We start from the raw sequence: 12,840 nt of genomic DNA on the forward strand, positions 1-12,840 counted from the left end.
ACATGCTGATCCTCACTAATACCTCTGAGTAATTGGTATTCATATCTTTTCTACAAATCCTCTATGAGTGTGTCACACAGAGATGCCCCCCACACCCGAACACACACACATGCAAACCTATTTTTGATCTTGCAAGCTGATTTTAGCCTGGTTAATCCCACATGCAATGCTTAAATGGGTTAATTGAATGGAATGGGTAATTTTTCAATCTGGGAAACAAGCTACAAAAGTGTCCTTATTTTGCGCAGTTATGTAACAGCTGATGGTTCCTTTCATAGCGTGTATATTTGAGTTTATTCTTAGTGATTAGTGCTGATTGCTACTTTTAAAGGAAGCTAAGCGCATTGTGGTCGCTTGATTTACTAGAGATTTGCAGGGATGAACATCTTAATTTTCTCAACCTCCTTTGATTTACTACAGATTTGCACGGATGAACATGTTACCCTGGTCAACCCACTGAACGTATTTAGCTGTGAACTCTATGACAGTAAACTGGAAACAAGTTAACTGCAAGAGTATATTGCCATTTCCAGGAAAGCAAGAAGGGCAGATGTCACTGTTTATTTCTTTTCTAAACTCCAGTCAACTTCGACCACAGTTGATATACTCTCCTGGCACAGCACATCATAAATTGGTTTCTAGTGGACATTGTGTATTCCAGTTAAATACCGAGCTTAATTTACTGGCCAAGAGCAGGTTCACAAGCACCTGCTTTATGTTATCGAATGCTAATTTAATCATGGGACACTATCAAAATCAATGGCCTGAAAAGGCCTTTGCGAGACTGAATAAACTATATTGCTTCAGGTCGATAATATTGAATATTTGCTGGCTTTGTCCTTTTGCTCTAGCTAACAAATGGAGCACTATGCATCCAGATAACCTTCAATTAACTTACAGATATGATAAAGTATGCATTAGGGGTATTGGTTTAACTAGTAAACTGTAATGAAACCACTTAGAGAGATGCATGTCACCCGTTACTAATGGCATCCTGCATTCTAAGAGCTTCTAGCATAACAGTCTAGTGAACAATATACATTATGGTGAATTGCTGCAGAAATCATTTCCAGAATTGCGACTTTCATAGGCTGGTAATTAAGGTACACAAATCTTGGCAATTGGGGCTTTGCAATGATACTTTATGCCATTCAGTATAGGAAGCGAATAGATTACATAAATTTCTCTGCTGTAGGAGAAGTCAACTTGAGGAAGTAAAGAACTGCAGTTAATTTGGAAGTGGAATATTAATCACTATAGGATCTTAAAGGTACTCAGTAAGCCCATGTTTTGTGTGGTTTTCCTCACAGTTTTTTGTCTTCTGTTGTTCAAAACGTTTTTTTAGGCATACAACTCTAAACACTTTACTCCTGCTAATCAGTGGTAAAGTGATTGTGAATGCTCATTCAACCATGGTAAAATTGGCATATACATCATTTGCTCATTTATTTTATCTGCATCGGCAACCACACCAGGACCACGATCTTCAGCAATCCACCTTTGTCAAGCCATGCTTCAGATCCAGCTTGCAGCTTGACCCTTTGACTACTCCTCAATGGTCACATTTTCTGAATATAAGTTTCTCTTTCTAAAGGTAAACTTTCCATCGGGATGAAAATGGTCCCTGTATCAGGCCCAGGCTTCATGGCAGTCAGCCTTAAATTTTGGCTCGAACCTAGTCTAGCATGACCAGATAACCGCTGTTAACACTTAGGGGGTCATTACGACCCTGGCGGAAGGCAGAGAACCGGCAGTAAGACCGCCAACAGGCTGGCGGTCTTATCTTGTGGAATTATGACCATGGCGGTTACCGCCATGGTCATCCACCGGTTCTCCGTACCACCCGCCAGGGCGGAGACGACCGCCGGGCTGGAGACCTGGGTCTCCAGCCCGGCGGCCGTCACTATACCACCGGTGGTATTTGGACCCGGCTTACCGCCATGGATTTCCAGCGGTTTGAACCACCATGAAATCCATGGCGGTAAGCACCATCAGTGCCAGGGAATTCCTTCCCTGGCACTGATAGGGGTCTCCCCCACCCAGACTCCCTCCCCTACACCACCCACCACCCCTGCCACCCCCCAAAGGTGGCAGGGCCCCCCTCCCCACCCCGACCCCCAACATCACATAACTCACACACACCCGACACGCATGCAGGCACCACCAACACACACACGTACACACCCCGACATACATGCCAACATCCACACACACAGTCAGACACGCACACCCACATTCAAACATACACGCACACATCCATACAGACATACCCACAGACATACATGCACTCATTCCCAAACACGCATCACCCCCACAAGCATACACACACTCACACACCCCCTCTACATACTCAGACGCACACCCCCATGTACGCACACAACACCCCCCCACCCCCCTCCCCTAATGGACGATCGACTTACCTGGTCCGGCGATCCTCCGGGAGGGGACGGGAGCCATGGGGGCAGCTCTGCCGACACCACACCGCCAACAGAACACCGCCACGGCGAATCACAGGACGTGATTCGCTGGGCGGTGTTCTGTTGGCATGGCGGTGGAGGTGGAGCAACCTCCACTTCCCCGCCGCCCGCCAGTATGGCTGTTGGCGGCTCTCGGTCTGTAAAGGGACGGAGAGCTGCCAACGGTCATAATAGGCCAAGCGGCAAACCGCCTGCACTGGCGGTCTTCCGCACGCCGGTCCCTCAGCGGTCTTTATAAAAGACCGCCGAGGTCAAAATTACCCCCTTAGTGTTTTTCTGCACTAATTTTAATTCAACCATTAAAAATTCATATCTCCAGTTGTACTTATTGGGTTTCATTGTTTTGGAATCATTTTAAGTATCAAAATGTACTCTTGAAAAATATATTCTTGAAATTGGTTTGGGATTTTTCTTGTGTTTTTACTTTATTACTGTTTGAGTGCTGCACAAATACTTAACACAGTGCTTTTAAGTTAGGCCTGACTGATTTGTGCTAGCTACCAGGGGGTTAAGCACATGTTTGTTTAGTGACTCTTGTGGTCCACCCTGACAAGGACTGTAATTAATATTTGAGCTGGGTTCTCACTCCTCTCAACTAACACCCCAATTTTTTACAACTGCCATCTATCAAAAGGAGTCAAATGTCTACAGTAGGATATTGATGATCAACTATCATGGAAATACAAGAGGTTGCACCTCCAAGATAGACTGACAAGAAACTTACAAACTCAACAAAGGGAAGCCTATTCTTGATTATCAAATTTCCAGAACAGCTTTATTGTTATCCAAGCTGTCATGTATAGTGATCTAGTGGGAATAATTGTATTTGTATGACCAAATAAAGAATCTCAAAAGTATTAGATATGCAATTGATGATATTGAAACACATATGGCTGGTCTCTGTCTAGAATGTCAAAATCTCTTCAAAAAGATAGACTAAGGGCCTGATTTAAAACTCGTCGGATGGGTTACTCCATTACAACGGTGGAGGATATCCCGTCCGACGAAAATCTAAATCCCATTATTTTCATGGGATTTAGATTTCCACAGAAGGTCTATCTGTTACAATTGTGGTGGAATAACCTGTCCACCAAGTTCTAAGTCAGGCCCTAAATGTGGCCCTAGCCATCGCCAGTGGCTGAGATTAATTCAAAATTATTCCTTTCATCCTTATGTTTGTTACGAATATCATGTGTTGTTTCCAAATTGTTGTCAGGAAGTTACATTTTATAATAACAGATAAAGCATAAAGACTCAAAAATGAGATTGAAAGATACTCAGGAGCCAACACTTGTATGACTGTTTTATTGGTGTATTATTTAAGTGTAATGTTTTTATAACAGTTTTACCTTTATAATAACTCTAAAAAAAATCCTCTGATGTAAGTTGGAAGTTCTTAACCTGGAGAATAAGTTAATAGCTGACTATCCATGGGGAAAGTATGAGCAAGTATATTTAGGCAGTGAATGCTTCTTTTCCAACACCTCCTCCTCCAGTTATAGTACTTGTCTGATGTTGTCAGATGTTATTTCTCTGGGTTGTTTCAAAGTGTAGGAAATTCATTGCCATGACAGTATGCAGTCCTTACTAAGTCATCTAGAGGGTAGAGTAAATATCAAAATATGGATGAATAAAATGCATGTCCTAAATTTGTAATATGTTGTACATTAATATAAAACTAATTATATTTAATATCCAGTTATCACTTGTGACTAAAACATGATTCTGAACATTAAAGATAATGGGCCTTATGTTCATACAATACATTTCCTAAAAGTGGTTGGGAATTGTGCACCAACTTTTGCTGACAGCATTTGCTTTTTGCAACCTAACATATGTTCAAACATGTTGGCTTGCAAAATTATAATTTGTAGGGGGTTTCAATTTCACATAGCTCATTAATATACCTAAGGTAGGATGTAATTTGTGACCCACTACGAATCGCTGCCATCACATGGATGGTGGTATGCTGTGGTCAGCGGAACACCATGTATGTGATTGCTTTTAACTAAAGCAATCATTTTTCAAGAAAACACAGCCTGTTTTCCTTAAAAGAAAAGTTTCTAAGCTTTCTTTTATGAGTAAGCAGTGGTCCCAGGGATCACTGCCTACACCTAAAAACTGTTTTTTGCAACTGGGTTACCACCTCCTTTGAGGTGTTGGCAAACTATTAATGATTACTGACTGCAATTGTGGCCATAAACCATTTATGCACACCACAAGAAATCTCAAATTGCAAGGGACTCCCTAAATACATGACTTTCAATTTGGGAAACGGTATGTTGTTACATACCTATTTTGCAATTCAGTAATAAGTTACTGAAACACAATTTAGGTTTTGAACATACCCAAAAGCGTTTTTTGATCGAAGAATTTGCGATCCCTAAATAGCTTTGATCATAAGGCCAGATACCTAAAGATTAACCTTCCAGTAATACCCCTTTAACATTCCAGACAGTTGCATGTTTTTATATGACTACGGTATTTCACCCTTTCCACAGAAAAATACATATGGCCTCATTTATAAGCCCCTACTGGCACACAGTGCCACTGGAGCATCATTTTTTTACACTTTGGTGGTGCAGTGTACAGCCCATATTCACAAGGCCACACAAAGACACCTTGCGTACCTTATCATGGCCTTGTAAATATAGCCCCCTGTTATGCATAACCATGGAATACATAAGGGGCATTCCATGGGTGTCGCTGCGGGTGTTCCCACACAGAACTCATGGAATCTGCTGCATTCCCAGATTTACAAGGCCTGGAATGCATCAGATTCCTATGCCACCTCAGGAGTGGCAATAAAGTGGCACAACAGGGAGAAATATAATGATTTCTTTATGTTTTTCCTCTTTCTATGGTGCTGCATATCTTTCTAAGTGTGCTGCATTCTACAGCACACATAGAAGGAGGAAAACGCCATTAATGATTGTTTATGTGTAGGATGGTGTCCCTTCCTACACATAAACAATTATCCCTGCAATGCAGAGATCCTTGCACCATGGTGCAAAGGTGCCTGTGTTGGTGCTAGGTAGCAGTGTGTGTGTCAACGCAGAGGAAAGTACGGGGATGTGTCGTATTTCAGTAAATACAACACATCCGTGCACCTTCAAAATGACAGTGTTGCACCACGCTGCATCATTTAATTCTAAATGAGCCACAAAGTTTCATATTGTAGCTGTTGATTAGTACTTCAGATACTCTACACCTCTTTTACCTGTCAAATCGAAAAATCAGTACCCTGTGCGTATCACATGTCGTGATTATGTACTCAAATTTTGAACTCCTTGATACCGCCAAATTTAAATACTGGGAAAACAGCTAAGAATAAACATTATTTACTGATCCACGTCAGTAGCTAGAACATGCGAAGGACTGTCAATCCCCATCCTTCACAAACATAAATTTAGAAACAAAGTTCACTTGTGGCATGGAAAGTTCATTCTTATTCTCTGAAGTATTCAATGGCAGAAAATGTTTTATATCCTGTCGTAATTAGGGATAGGAAGGAATTGCACCAAAATAATTTATGTGACTTGATCTAGGGCTTAGAACAAATAGCATTGTTTTTCAGAAATAAGTCTTTAAAGTCTATAAACTGTGAGGGTCTCTCAAAGTCTTTATACACTATATTAATAGGAAGAAGAATCCTGTCCCCTTCTCTTGAAACACCACAAACATTGTTGGAAGTAGATTTAGCGGTAGAAATATAGAAACATTTCGGAGACACATTCTTGCACATGATGTAGCACCAGTGCATTAGATGTGGGCAAATGAGCATTAATAGTTGCATATATCTTCTGAGCCAGCGCTAAAGTCACAAAATCTTTGCATTCAGTCTCCATCAAAGTTTTTGTCATGCTTCTGGTCTTGTGATTCTTTTTACCATCCCACTGTGAATGTTTTGTATTTTATTTTTAATCTTTAAGGCCTTAGTAGAGTCCAACATTGGATGGACTAACAGAGGCTTGTGCATTATTCTTTGTAACAGAGGGTTGAGGTGAATCAAACAATGATTCTTTAAATAATTTCTGTAGAGTGTACATCTTTCTCTCTGAATTAGGAACATCTTCCTTACATAAAGCCTTGTTGTGTAAAGCCCTTTTTCTTCATGTATCTCCTGCTTTCCTTCCAGTGGCTGTACTTTCCTGAGAAGCTGTTGCTTGACTGTCTCCTGATGAACTCGAAGACGGAGCAGGAACTATCCCTTTGATTGCCATAATAACTAGCGATGGAAGTTTTGATGACCTTGTTTTTTTACACAGGTATCAGGCATCATAGTTGTTAGTGACTGAGCACACTATGGTCCAGATTTAATAGGGCTTAGCGCCTCCTTGTGCCACATTAGCATCATTTTTTATGATAATGTGGCCCAATAGGGCCAAAATCACTGCACCAGATTTACAAAGTGGTGCAGTGCATTGTGCCACATTGTAACCCCTTGCTCCACAATATGCCTGTGCCAGGCAAAACAAATTCTTTGAGCCATTTTTTTCGGCCTTTTTAACTCCTGCTTACAGCAGGCATTAAAAGGGGACACACCTTTGGTTACAATGGGCCCCTACTTACCGTTCAGGGTTAGAGCCAAAATTTTGGAGCTAACCCAGAACAGTACATCAATTGCGTCAAAAATAAAAACGCTATTGCCATCTACCCTTGCCATGGTGCAGTGTATTTTAAATATGGCGCCATCGTGGCAGCGGTAGGGGGTGCTAAGGGGCACAAGGAAAGTGGCTTTGCACTGGTTGCATCACCACTTTTCTAAAATCTGCCCCTCTGATTCTTGATCACGTATGTGATATGAAAAACCCAGTGCAGCAGTTTTAATACCATGTAAAATGATGAAAACGATACACTAAACATTTTAAGCTGATGCATTTTAATCATAAGGCAGTCTTTACAGTGTTCTGATAAATGTATGACTGAGTGAATTCTGCGGAAGAAAGCATCCAGTGTAGGCACGTAAATGTAAACATATAAACAGAAAATGTTCCATGTCATTTAACAGTCATGTAATTGTTATTTAGAAACAGTGTTTATCTTATAAAGGCATAAGCAGATATAGGCTTGGCCAACCAACAAGTAATTAATAAATCATGTATTTGCGGTTTCTGAAATGGCAAGGCCAGGTAGGTTATCAGCGTGAGGCAAGTCAATTCACGATTTGCTAGGATTATGCTCCGCTAAAATCATTTCCTTACTTCTAGGAACACACACTTTCTGTTAAAATGACCTCTTTATGTTTTGCTATGTAATACACTAGCTAATACAGCCTAGGACATAACAGCACTTTAATTTATCTTATCATCTGTATTGCTACATCCATTTCCTACCAATTTAAACCACAATGTCCATCCATCAAGTTCACTAGACTGTGAGTTGGTTGTGGTATTAAATCATGATGGACATTCAGGTTTTAGGTTGAACTGTGATCCAACACTCCCTACCCTTTTTGCGGAATGTTACCACTATAAGAATTCCCACACACCAAGAAAACGCCAAATCTTTTTTATATTTCACTTGTGTTTTAAACTGGAGATAAGATCATTTTTTATAATAGTCAGCATGAGCAAAGCTATCATGCAATTTTAAAGAGCGGAAACTGCCTGTAAGTATGGTAGTGAGAGAAGTAATGGTGTCTAGGCCACAATCAAAAACACAATTCCCGCCCCCTTCCTTTTAGTTCCTAAGCTGATAGCACCACTAGGACTTTGATTAAGCACAGGGACAGAAAAAACAAGGTTTTCCAATGAAACACGCGTATTTTACGGGCGTACAAAGCATTCATCTAATGAATACTTTTAATTAGTCCCCTGGGACTCTACTTTCTCTGAATAGAACATCTCAGCTTATATTTCTTTTAATTGCACGCTCTCTCGAAGCATACTGCTTAGCAGGATAGTTGTAACAGTGCATGCGTGTTCTACAAACACAAGCACAGGACCGGCCCGTGCACAACATATGACAGCCAGGATTAGCTGGAAGAAAGAAGGGATCAGTGGGCGGAGGTTGGAAATGAACCTTGGAATTTCAGCTTCTACCGCAAACCTTCTTGTTAAAAATGGAGTGTTTGCAAAGGAATGCAAACTTTCAAGAGGTTGCTTGAATTTCAGCTGCAAATAACTTTGCCTTGATGGCGCCGTAAAACAGACATTTCAAAGGCATGCAATAAAAACAAGGCAGCATTAAAGCCTAATTTGCGGAGACAGATGATAGTAACAAACAGCCAAACGCCGCGCCGTCAGTGCTCTAAAGCGGGTTTCAGCTGTGGAATGATGGCTGCTGAACCGTAGACCCACCAAAACAGAGGAGTGACCTTAAGGAAATCTTTCAGTGGCCTGTGGCCTGTGAAACCTGTTCAGTGAGCTGCTACAGAGTACACAGCGCGGATTTAGGTAGCATTCTCGTAAGTACGCACTGGCACTCATCCATGCAAATACTCTATTTGCCAGACATTTTTTGAGTACCATGTGTGGTGCCCCAGCGGTGTCTTGTGGTAGCGTAGAGGGCTGTTCACTGCGTTCTGGATAAGCCTCCAGCCCATCTAACTTTGGTGTGGTTCGCAGAGCTAAATGAGTGGATTAATTCCACACTCATTGGTGACACAGAATGAGACATAGTGCCTCAGCTTACCATAAATATATATATATACTTCAAAATCTTCTCAAGGAGACACACTCCGATGCTAGGCACACCATCCCAGGCCACAAAGCCTGGTTTCAGGAAAAATTGCATGACCGCGCCTCAGGTTTTATGTTTATTATCCCCAGTATGCTGTTCCCACCCCTAGCACAGTGCCACCATACTGAACAAAACACAAACTGGTTTTCGAATCACTGATAAATGTCTTACAAAATGTATTAACTTCTAGGCCACAAATACGATTTAAAGGGTCTGTGTGCGAGTGTGGGTTCGCAAGTTTGTGTGTGTGTTTTTATGTTTTGTATTTGGATGGGTGTTTATATGGTTTCTTTGCTCACTTGTATTTTGTGGGGGTGTTTGTGACGGAGAGGAGGCTGCTTTAGTTATGCCACATTATCACAGCATAAACAAAAAAGACATCCGTGACGTAGATGTCAACATGCAAACTATTGTCAGCCCTCCCGCTCCTTGCTAAACAAAGGCATACAATACGACAGATCTCTTTGTTAATGTGTTTATATGAGCATGCATGGAGGCAGGCAAAAAGAAAGCATCCTGCCTGACAAGCAGCAGAAAATGTGGTGACAGCATACGTCATTTAAACAATTCAAAATACACAGAGACAGCTGCAGCTAATGTTACTTGACAGAATGTGTAATAATCTTACATGTCAAATAGGTGATTTGTTAGATGGAAATCGAAGGGCGCCACTTTCAAAGTGCGAACCCAGCTGTATAAATGTGAACACCATATGCCGAACATTTAGACAATGTGCTCCAAATCAATAGACGCTGTCTTCTTACAATAAGTGTGGACTTTTCGTTCACTGAAATGGCTACAAATGTACATTAACTGCACTATTTTTTAAAGTGCCACACCAAGTGAACATCTTAGGGTTTGTCGAGAAAGACCTGGGTTGCTAAGTTTACCCCAAGAGTTAACAAGCAAATGCAAAGCCAATGCTTCCCTCGTACTCAAGGCATTGACTTTGCAATTCTATAGTACTTGTAACTATGTGCTACAGCACTACCACTACTGTGCAGCATGTCAAAGAGTTAATAAAAATATCTATGACATGGCCAGCGCTAGCAACATCAAAGGGCTTTTTTTATTGCTGGCAGGAGGGAGGGAGGGGCATTAGTCAGCAGGGCAGGAGGGTGGGAAGCACCATGGAAGGCGGGTGGGAGAAAAAAGCACGGTCCGCGTCAAAGCAACAGACAATGGATGGAGGGTGGGCAGGTGGGTGTAGCAACATGGACAGCGAAGCACTGTGACGCAGCCAGTAGTGTCCAAGGCATAGTCCTTTTACTGTTCTATCAGGTGAGGGAGCAACACAGACAACAGAGGAAGGACGGGTGGGTGGGAGGGGCAACACGGACAATGTAAGGGGAGTAGGGCAAAACACTACGCCGGTGTCCATTTGTGTTGTTTTTGTTATGCTGTGTCGGAGCAGAGCAACAAAAGCGGGCTGGTAGCATGGCAATGCAGACAACAGAAAGGGAGGATAGGAACAGGGTGTCTCAGACAACATGAGGGAGGGTGGAAGTAGGGCAGCACGAACAATGGAATGCAGGGTGACAGCAGGGCAACATGGACTACTGGAATGGGGGTGTTAGCAGGGCAGTGCACACAATGGGAGGGAGGGCATCATCAATGCAACAAGAACAGTTCACACAGCAACACAAACAACAGGGGGGGGGGGAGAAGACAATTGAATATGGACAATGGAAGAAGGTGAGGTGGGTAGGGGCTAGCCAAAATAGACAGAGGAGGAACACACAGGGGCGAGCGGGGAGAAGTACACGAGGAAGTCAGCTGAAAAAGACACACTTTAGTAGAGTGCTGAAACACAAAAAATAGCGTTCCGTCTAAATAAGCAGTGGAAGGACACAAGAAATGCTTCTATGCTCCAATGGAGCACCCAACACATGAAGTGGAAGGGAGCCTATAGAACCTGATCAATAATAAGCAAGTGAGTGAGAGTGACAATGAAGCCAACCAGTGGTCCTCAATGGGGGAATCTAAACCCAATGATAGAAAACAAATAGCCTCAAAGAGACAGCATGTGCGCTGTCTAGGCAAAACCTAAAAGGTGCAGAAAATATACAAATTTGTGTCTATATTTTAAATATAAATATTGATTTATTATGCAACCATTGGAATCCTTCACACACTGCCATCCAATTAACGCTTCTTAATTTCCTTTCTGTTTCCAGTTCTGTCTTTTTTCTGAATGCTATGTAGTCAAAGTCTGTAGCTATTCCAATTGAAACTGTGTCGTAAGACAAGCCCAGACATGACTAGTTGTCCAGATGTCAGTGACTTGTTAGATGGTGTCAAGGAAGTCCCTTTCGTAATGCAAGACTAGCTGAATAAATGTCATGACCTCGCGAGCCAGCACCACACATGTGTAATGTTGGGTTCACTACCTACGTCATATGCTGATGTCTTGCTGCCAGTAGTCACAGTTTATGGAAAAAATGCATGATAGGTATCGTGGGACCAATTCCCCCCTACTTCAAATATTTTTTTTTCTCAGAAACTCGCGTGCATGTTTAGATTGCACCTTTAGTTTCAAAAACATTGCAGTTATCCACGATATTTTTAAATATGTAGTGTGGAAATATATTAACAGGATTCATAAATAATAACACACCGACTCACTAACATATAGGGTTTGTTCGGTATGTAACCAGACATTGCCATCTAAGATCAAGCATACCAGAATGCTTAAAGTCATCATTCGCATCCAACTACATTCAGACTTGAAGGACTGGCTCTTTATTGAGAATGGCAAACTAGAGGCAAATTTAAAAGTGCTCATTTTACAATATATTGTTTTCCCTAATGCAAACATCTATTTTTAATCTGCCGAGAAGCAAATGTGACATTATGTAACCTGCGGTAACAGTTCGATTCACTCCGAAGACAGTACATACGATAGATATATTTCCGGTGAGCATGGAGGGTGACATAGGGTGACATCAGTACTCTTAACTATTTAAAAGTGCCCTAGTGCAGAAAATATAATATTCACGCTCTCCACACAAGTCTGCAAATCGAAAATGTACGAATGTCACTAACCTGTGAAGGTGGCCACGAATAGGAGCAGCAGCAGAAGTTTAGGAGCCCACATGTTGTAATTGTGGCCGGTCCCAGATCACAGAGAGCAGTGTAGACGCCGACAAGCTGCTGCGCACAGAAACTAACGGGGAAGACTGCGTGCAGCCGCTTTTTATTGCAATGATCTAAGTTTCTTGTGTGATTAACTGGAAAATCTGTCTGAACTAGGATCTCCCTCTTACGGTAAGGATCTGCCTTTAAACAACATCCTTTCACTCTCCCCTCCCCCTCCTCAGAGAAATCTGAAGCAGAGTTCCCCATGCCCTGTCCTCGCGAGCAGCACTGCTAGTGGCCTCGCGCCAGAAATTATTCCACCGTCATTGCAGATTTAATCGCTTTTAAACTTCCAGCATGGGTATATCAAATGCTGAGTAGTATATTTTGTTTGCTATTTTACGTCCCTCCTCCCCTTCACTCCGCTCTTCCTCACTGAGATTTATCGCTGAAGTGTCACTGATCGGGTTGTTTATTAGAACAAGTTAAGTAAAGCAGGCTGCACAGTTGAGATGTCGGCTGCAAGATTATCACGCTTGACTTAAGTGTTGGTGAGGGAAAATTATTTTTCTTTCCAATCTGGTAGGATATGTATAGTATT

General features: G+C 41.9%; 1 protein-coding gene across 3 annotated transcripts in view; it reads right to left on the minus strand.

The window, feature by feature from the left end:
• The window catches only part of HGF (hepatocyte growth factor), a 299,651-nt gene extending 287,191 nt beyond the window's left edge, over positions 1-12,460 (minus strand). For all 3 annotated transcript variants that reach the window (XM_069228683.1, XM_069228684.1, XM_069228682.1), the window contains exon 1: positions 12,207-12,460. In XM_069228683.1, coding sequence (XP_069084784.1) covers positions 12,207-12,258 — 52 coding nt within the window. In that variant the 5' untranslated portion in view covers positions 12,259-12,460. The remainder of the gene's footprint in view (positions 1-12,206) is intronic.
• Between the last annotated feature and the right edge of the window lie 380 nt (positions 12,461-12,840).

This window comes from Pleurodeles waltl, chromosome 4_1 (genome assembly GCF_031143425.1).
Source record: "Pleurodeles waltl isolate 20211129_DDA chromosome 4_1, aPleWal1.hap1.20221129, whole genome shotgun sequence".
Lineage (NCBI taxonomy): Eukaryota > Metazoa > Chordata > Amphibia > Caudata > Salamandridae > Pleurodeles > Pleurodeles waltl.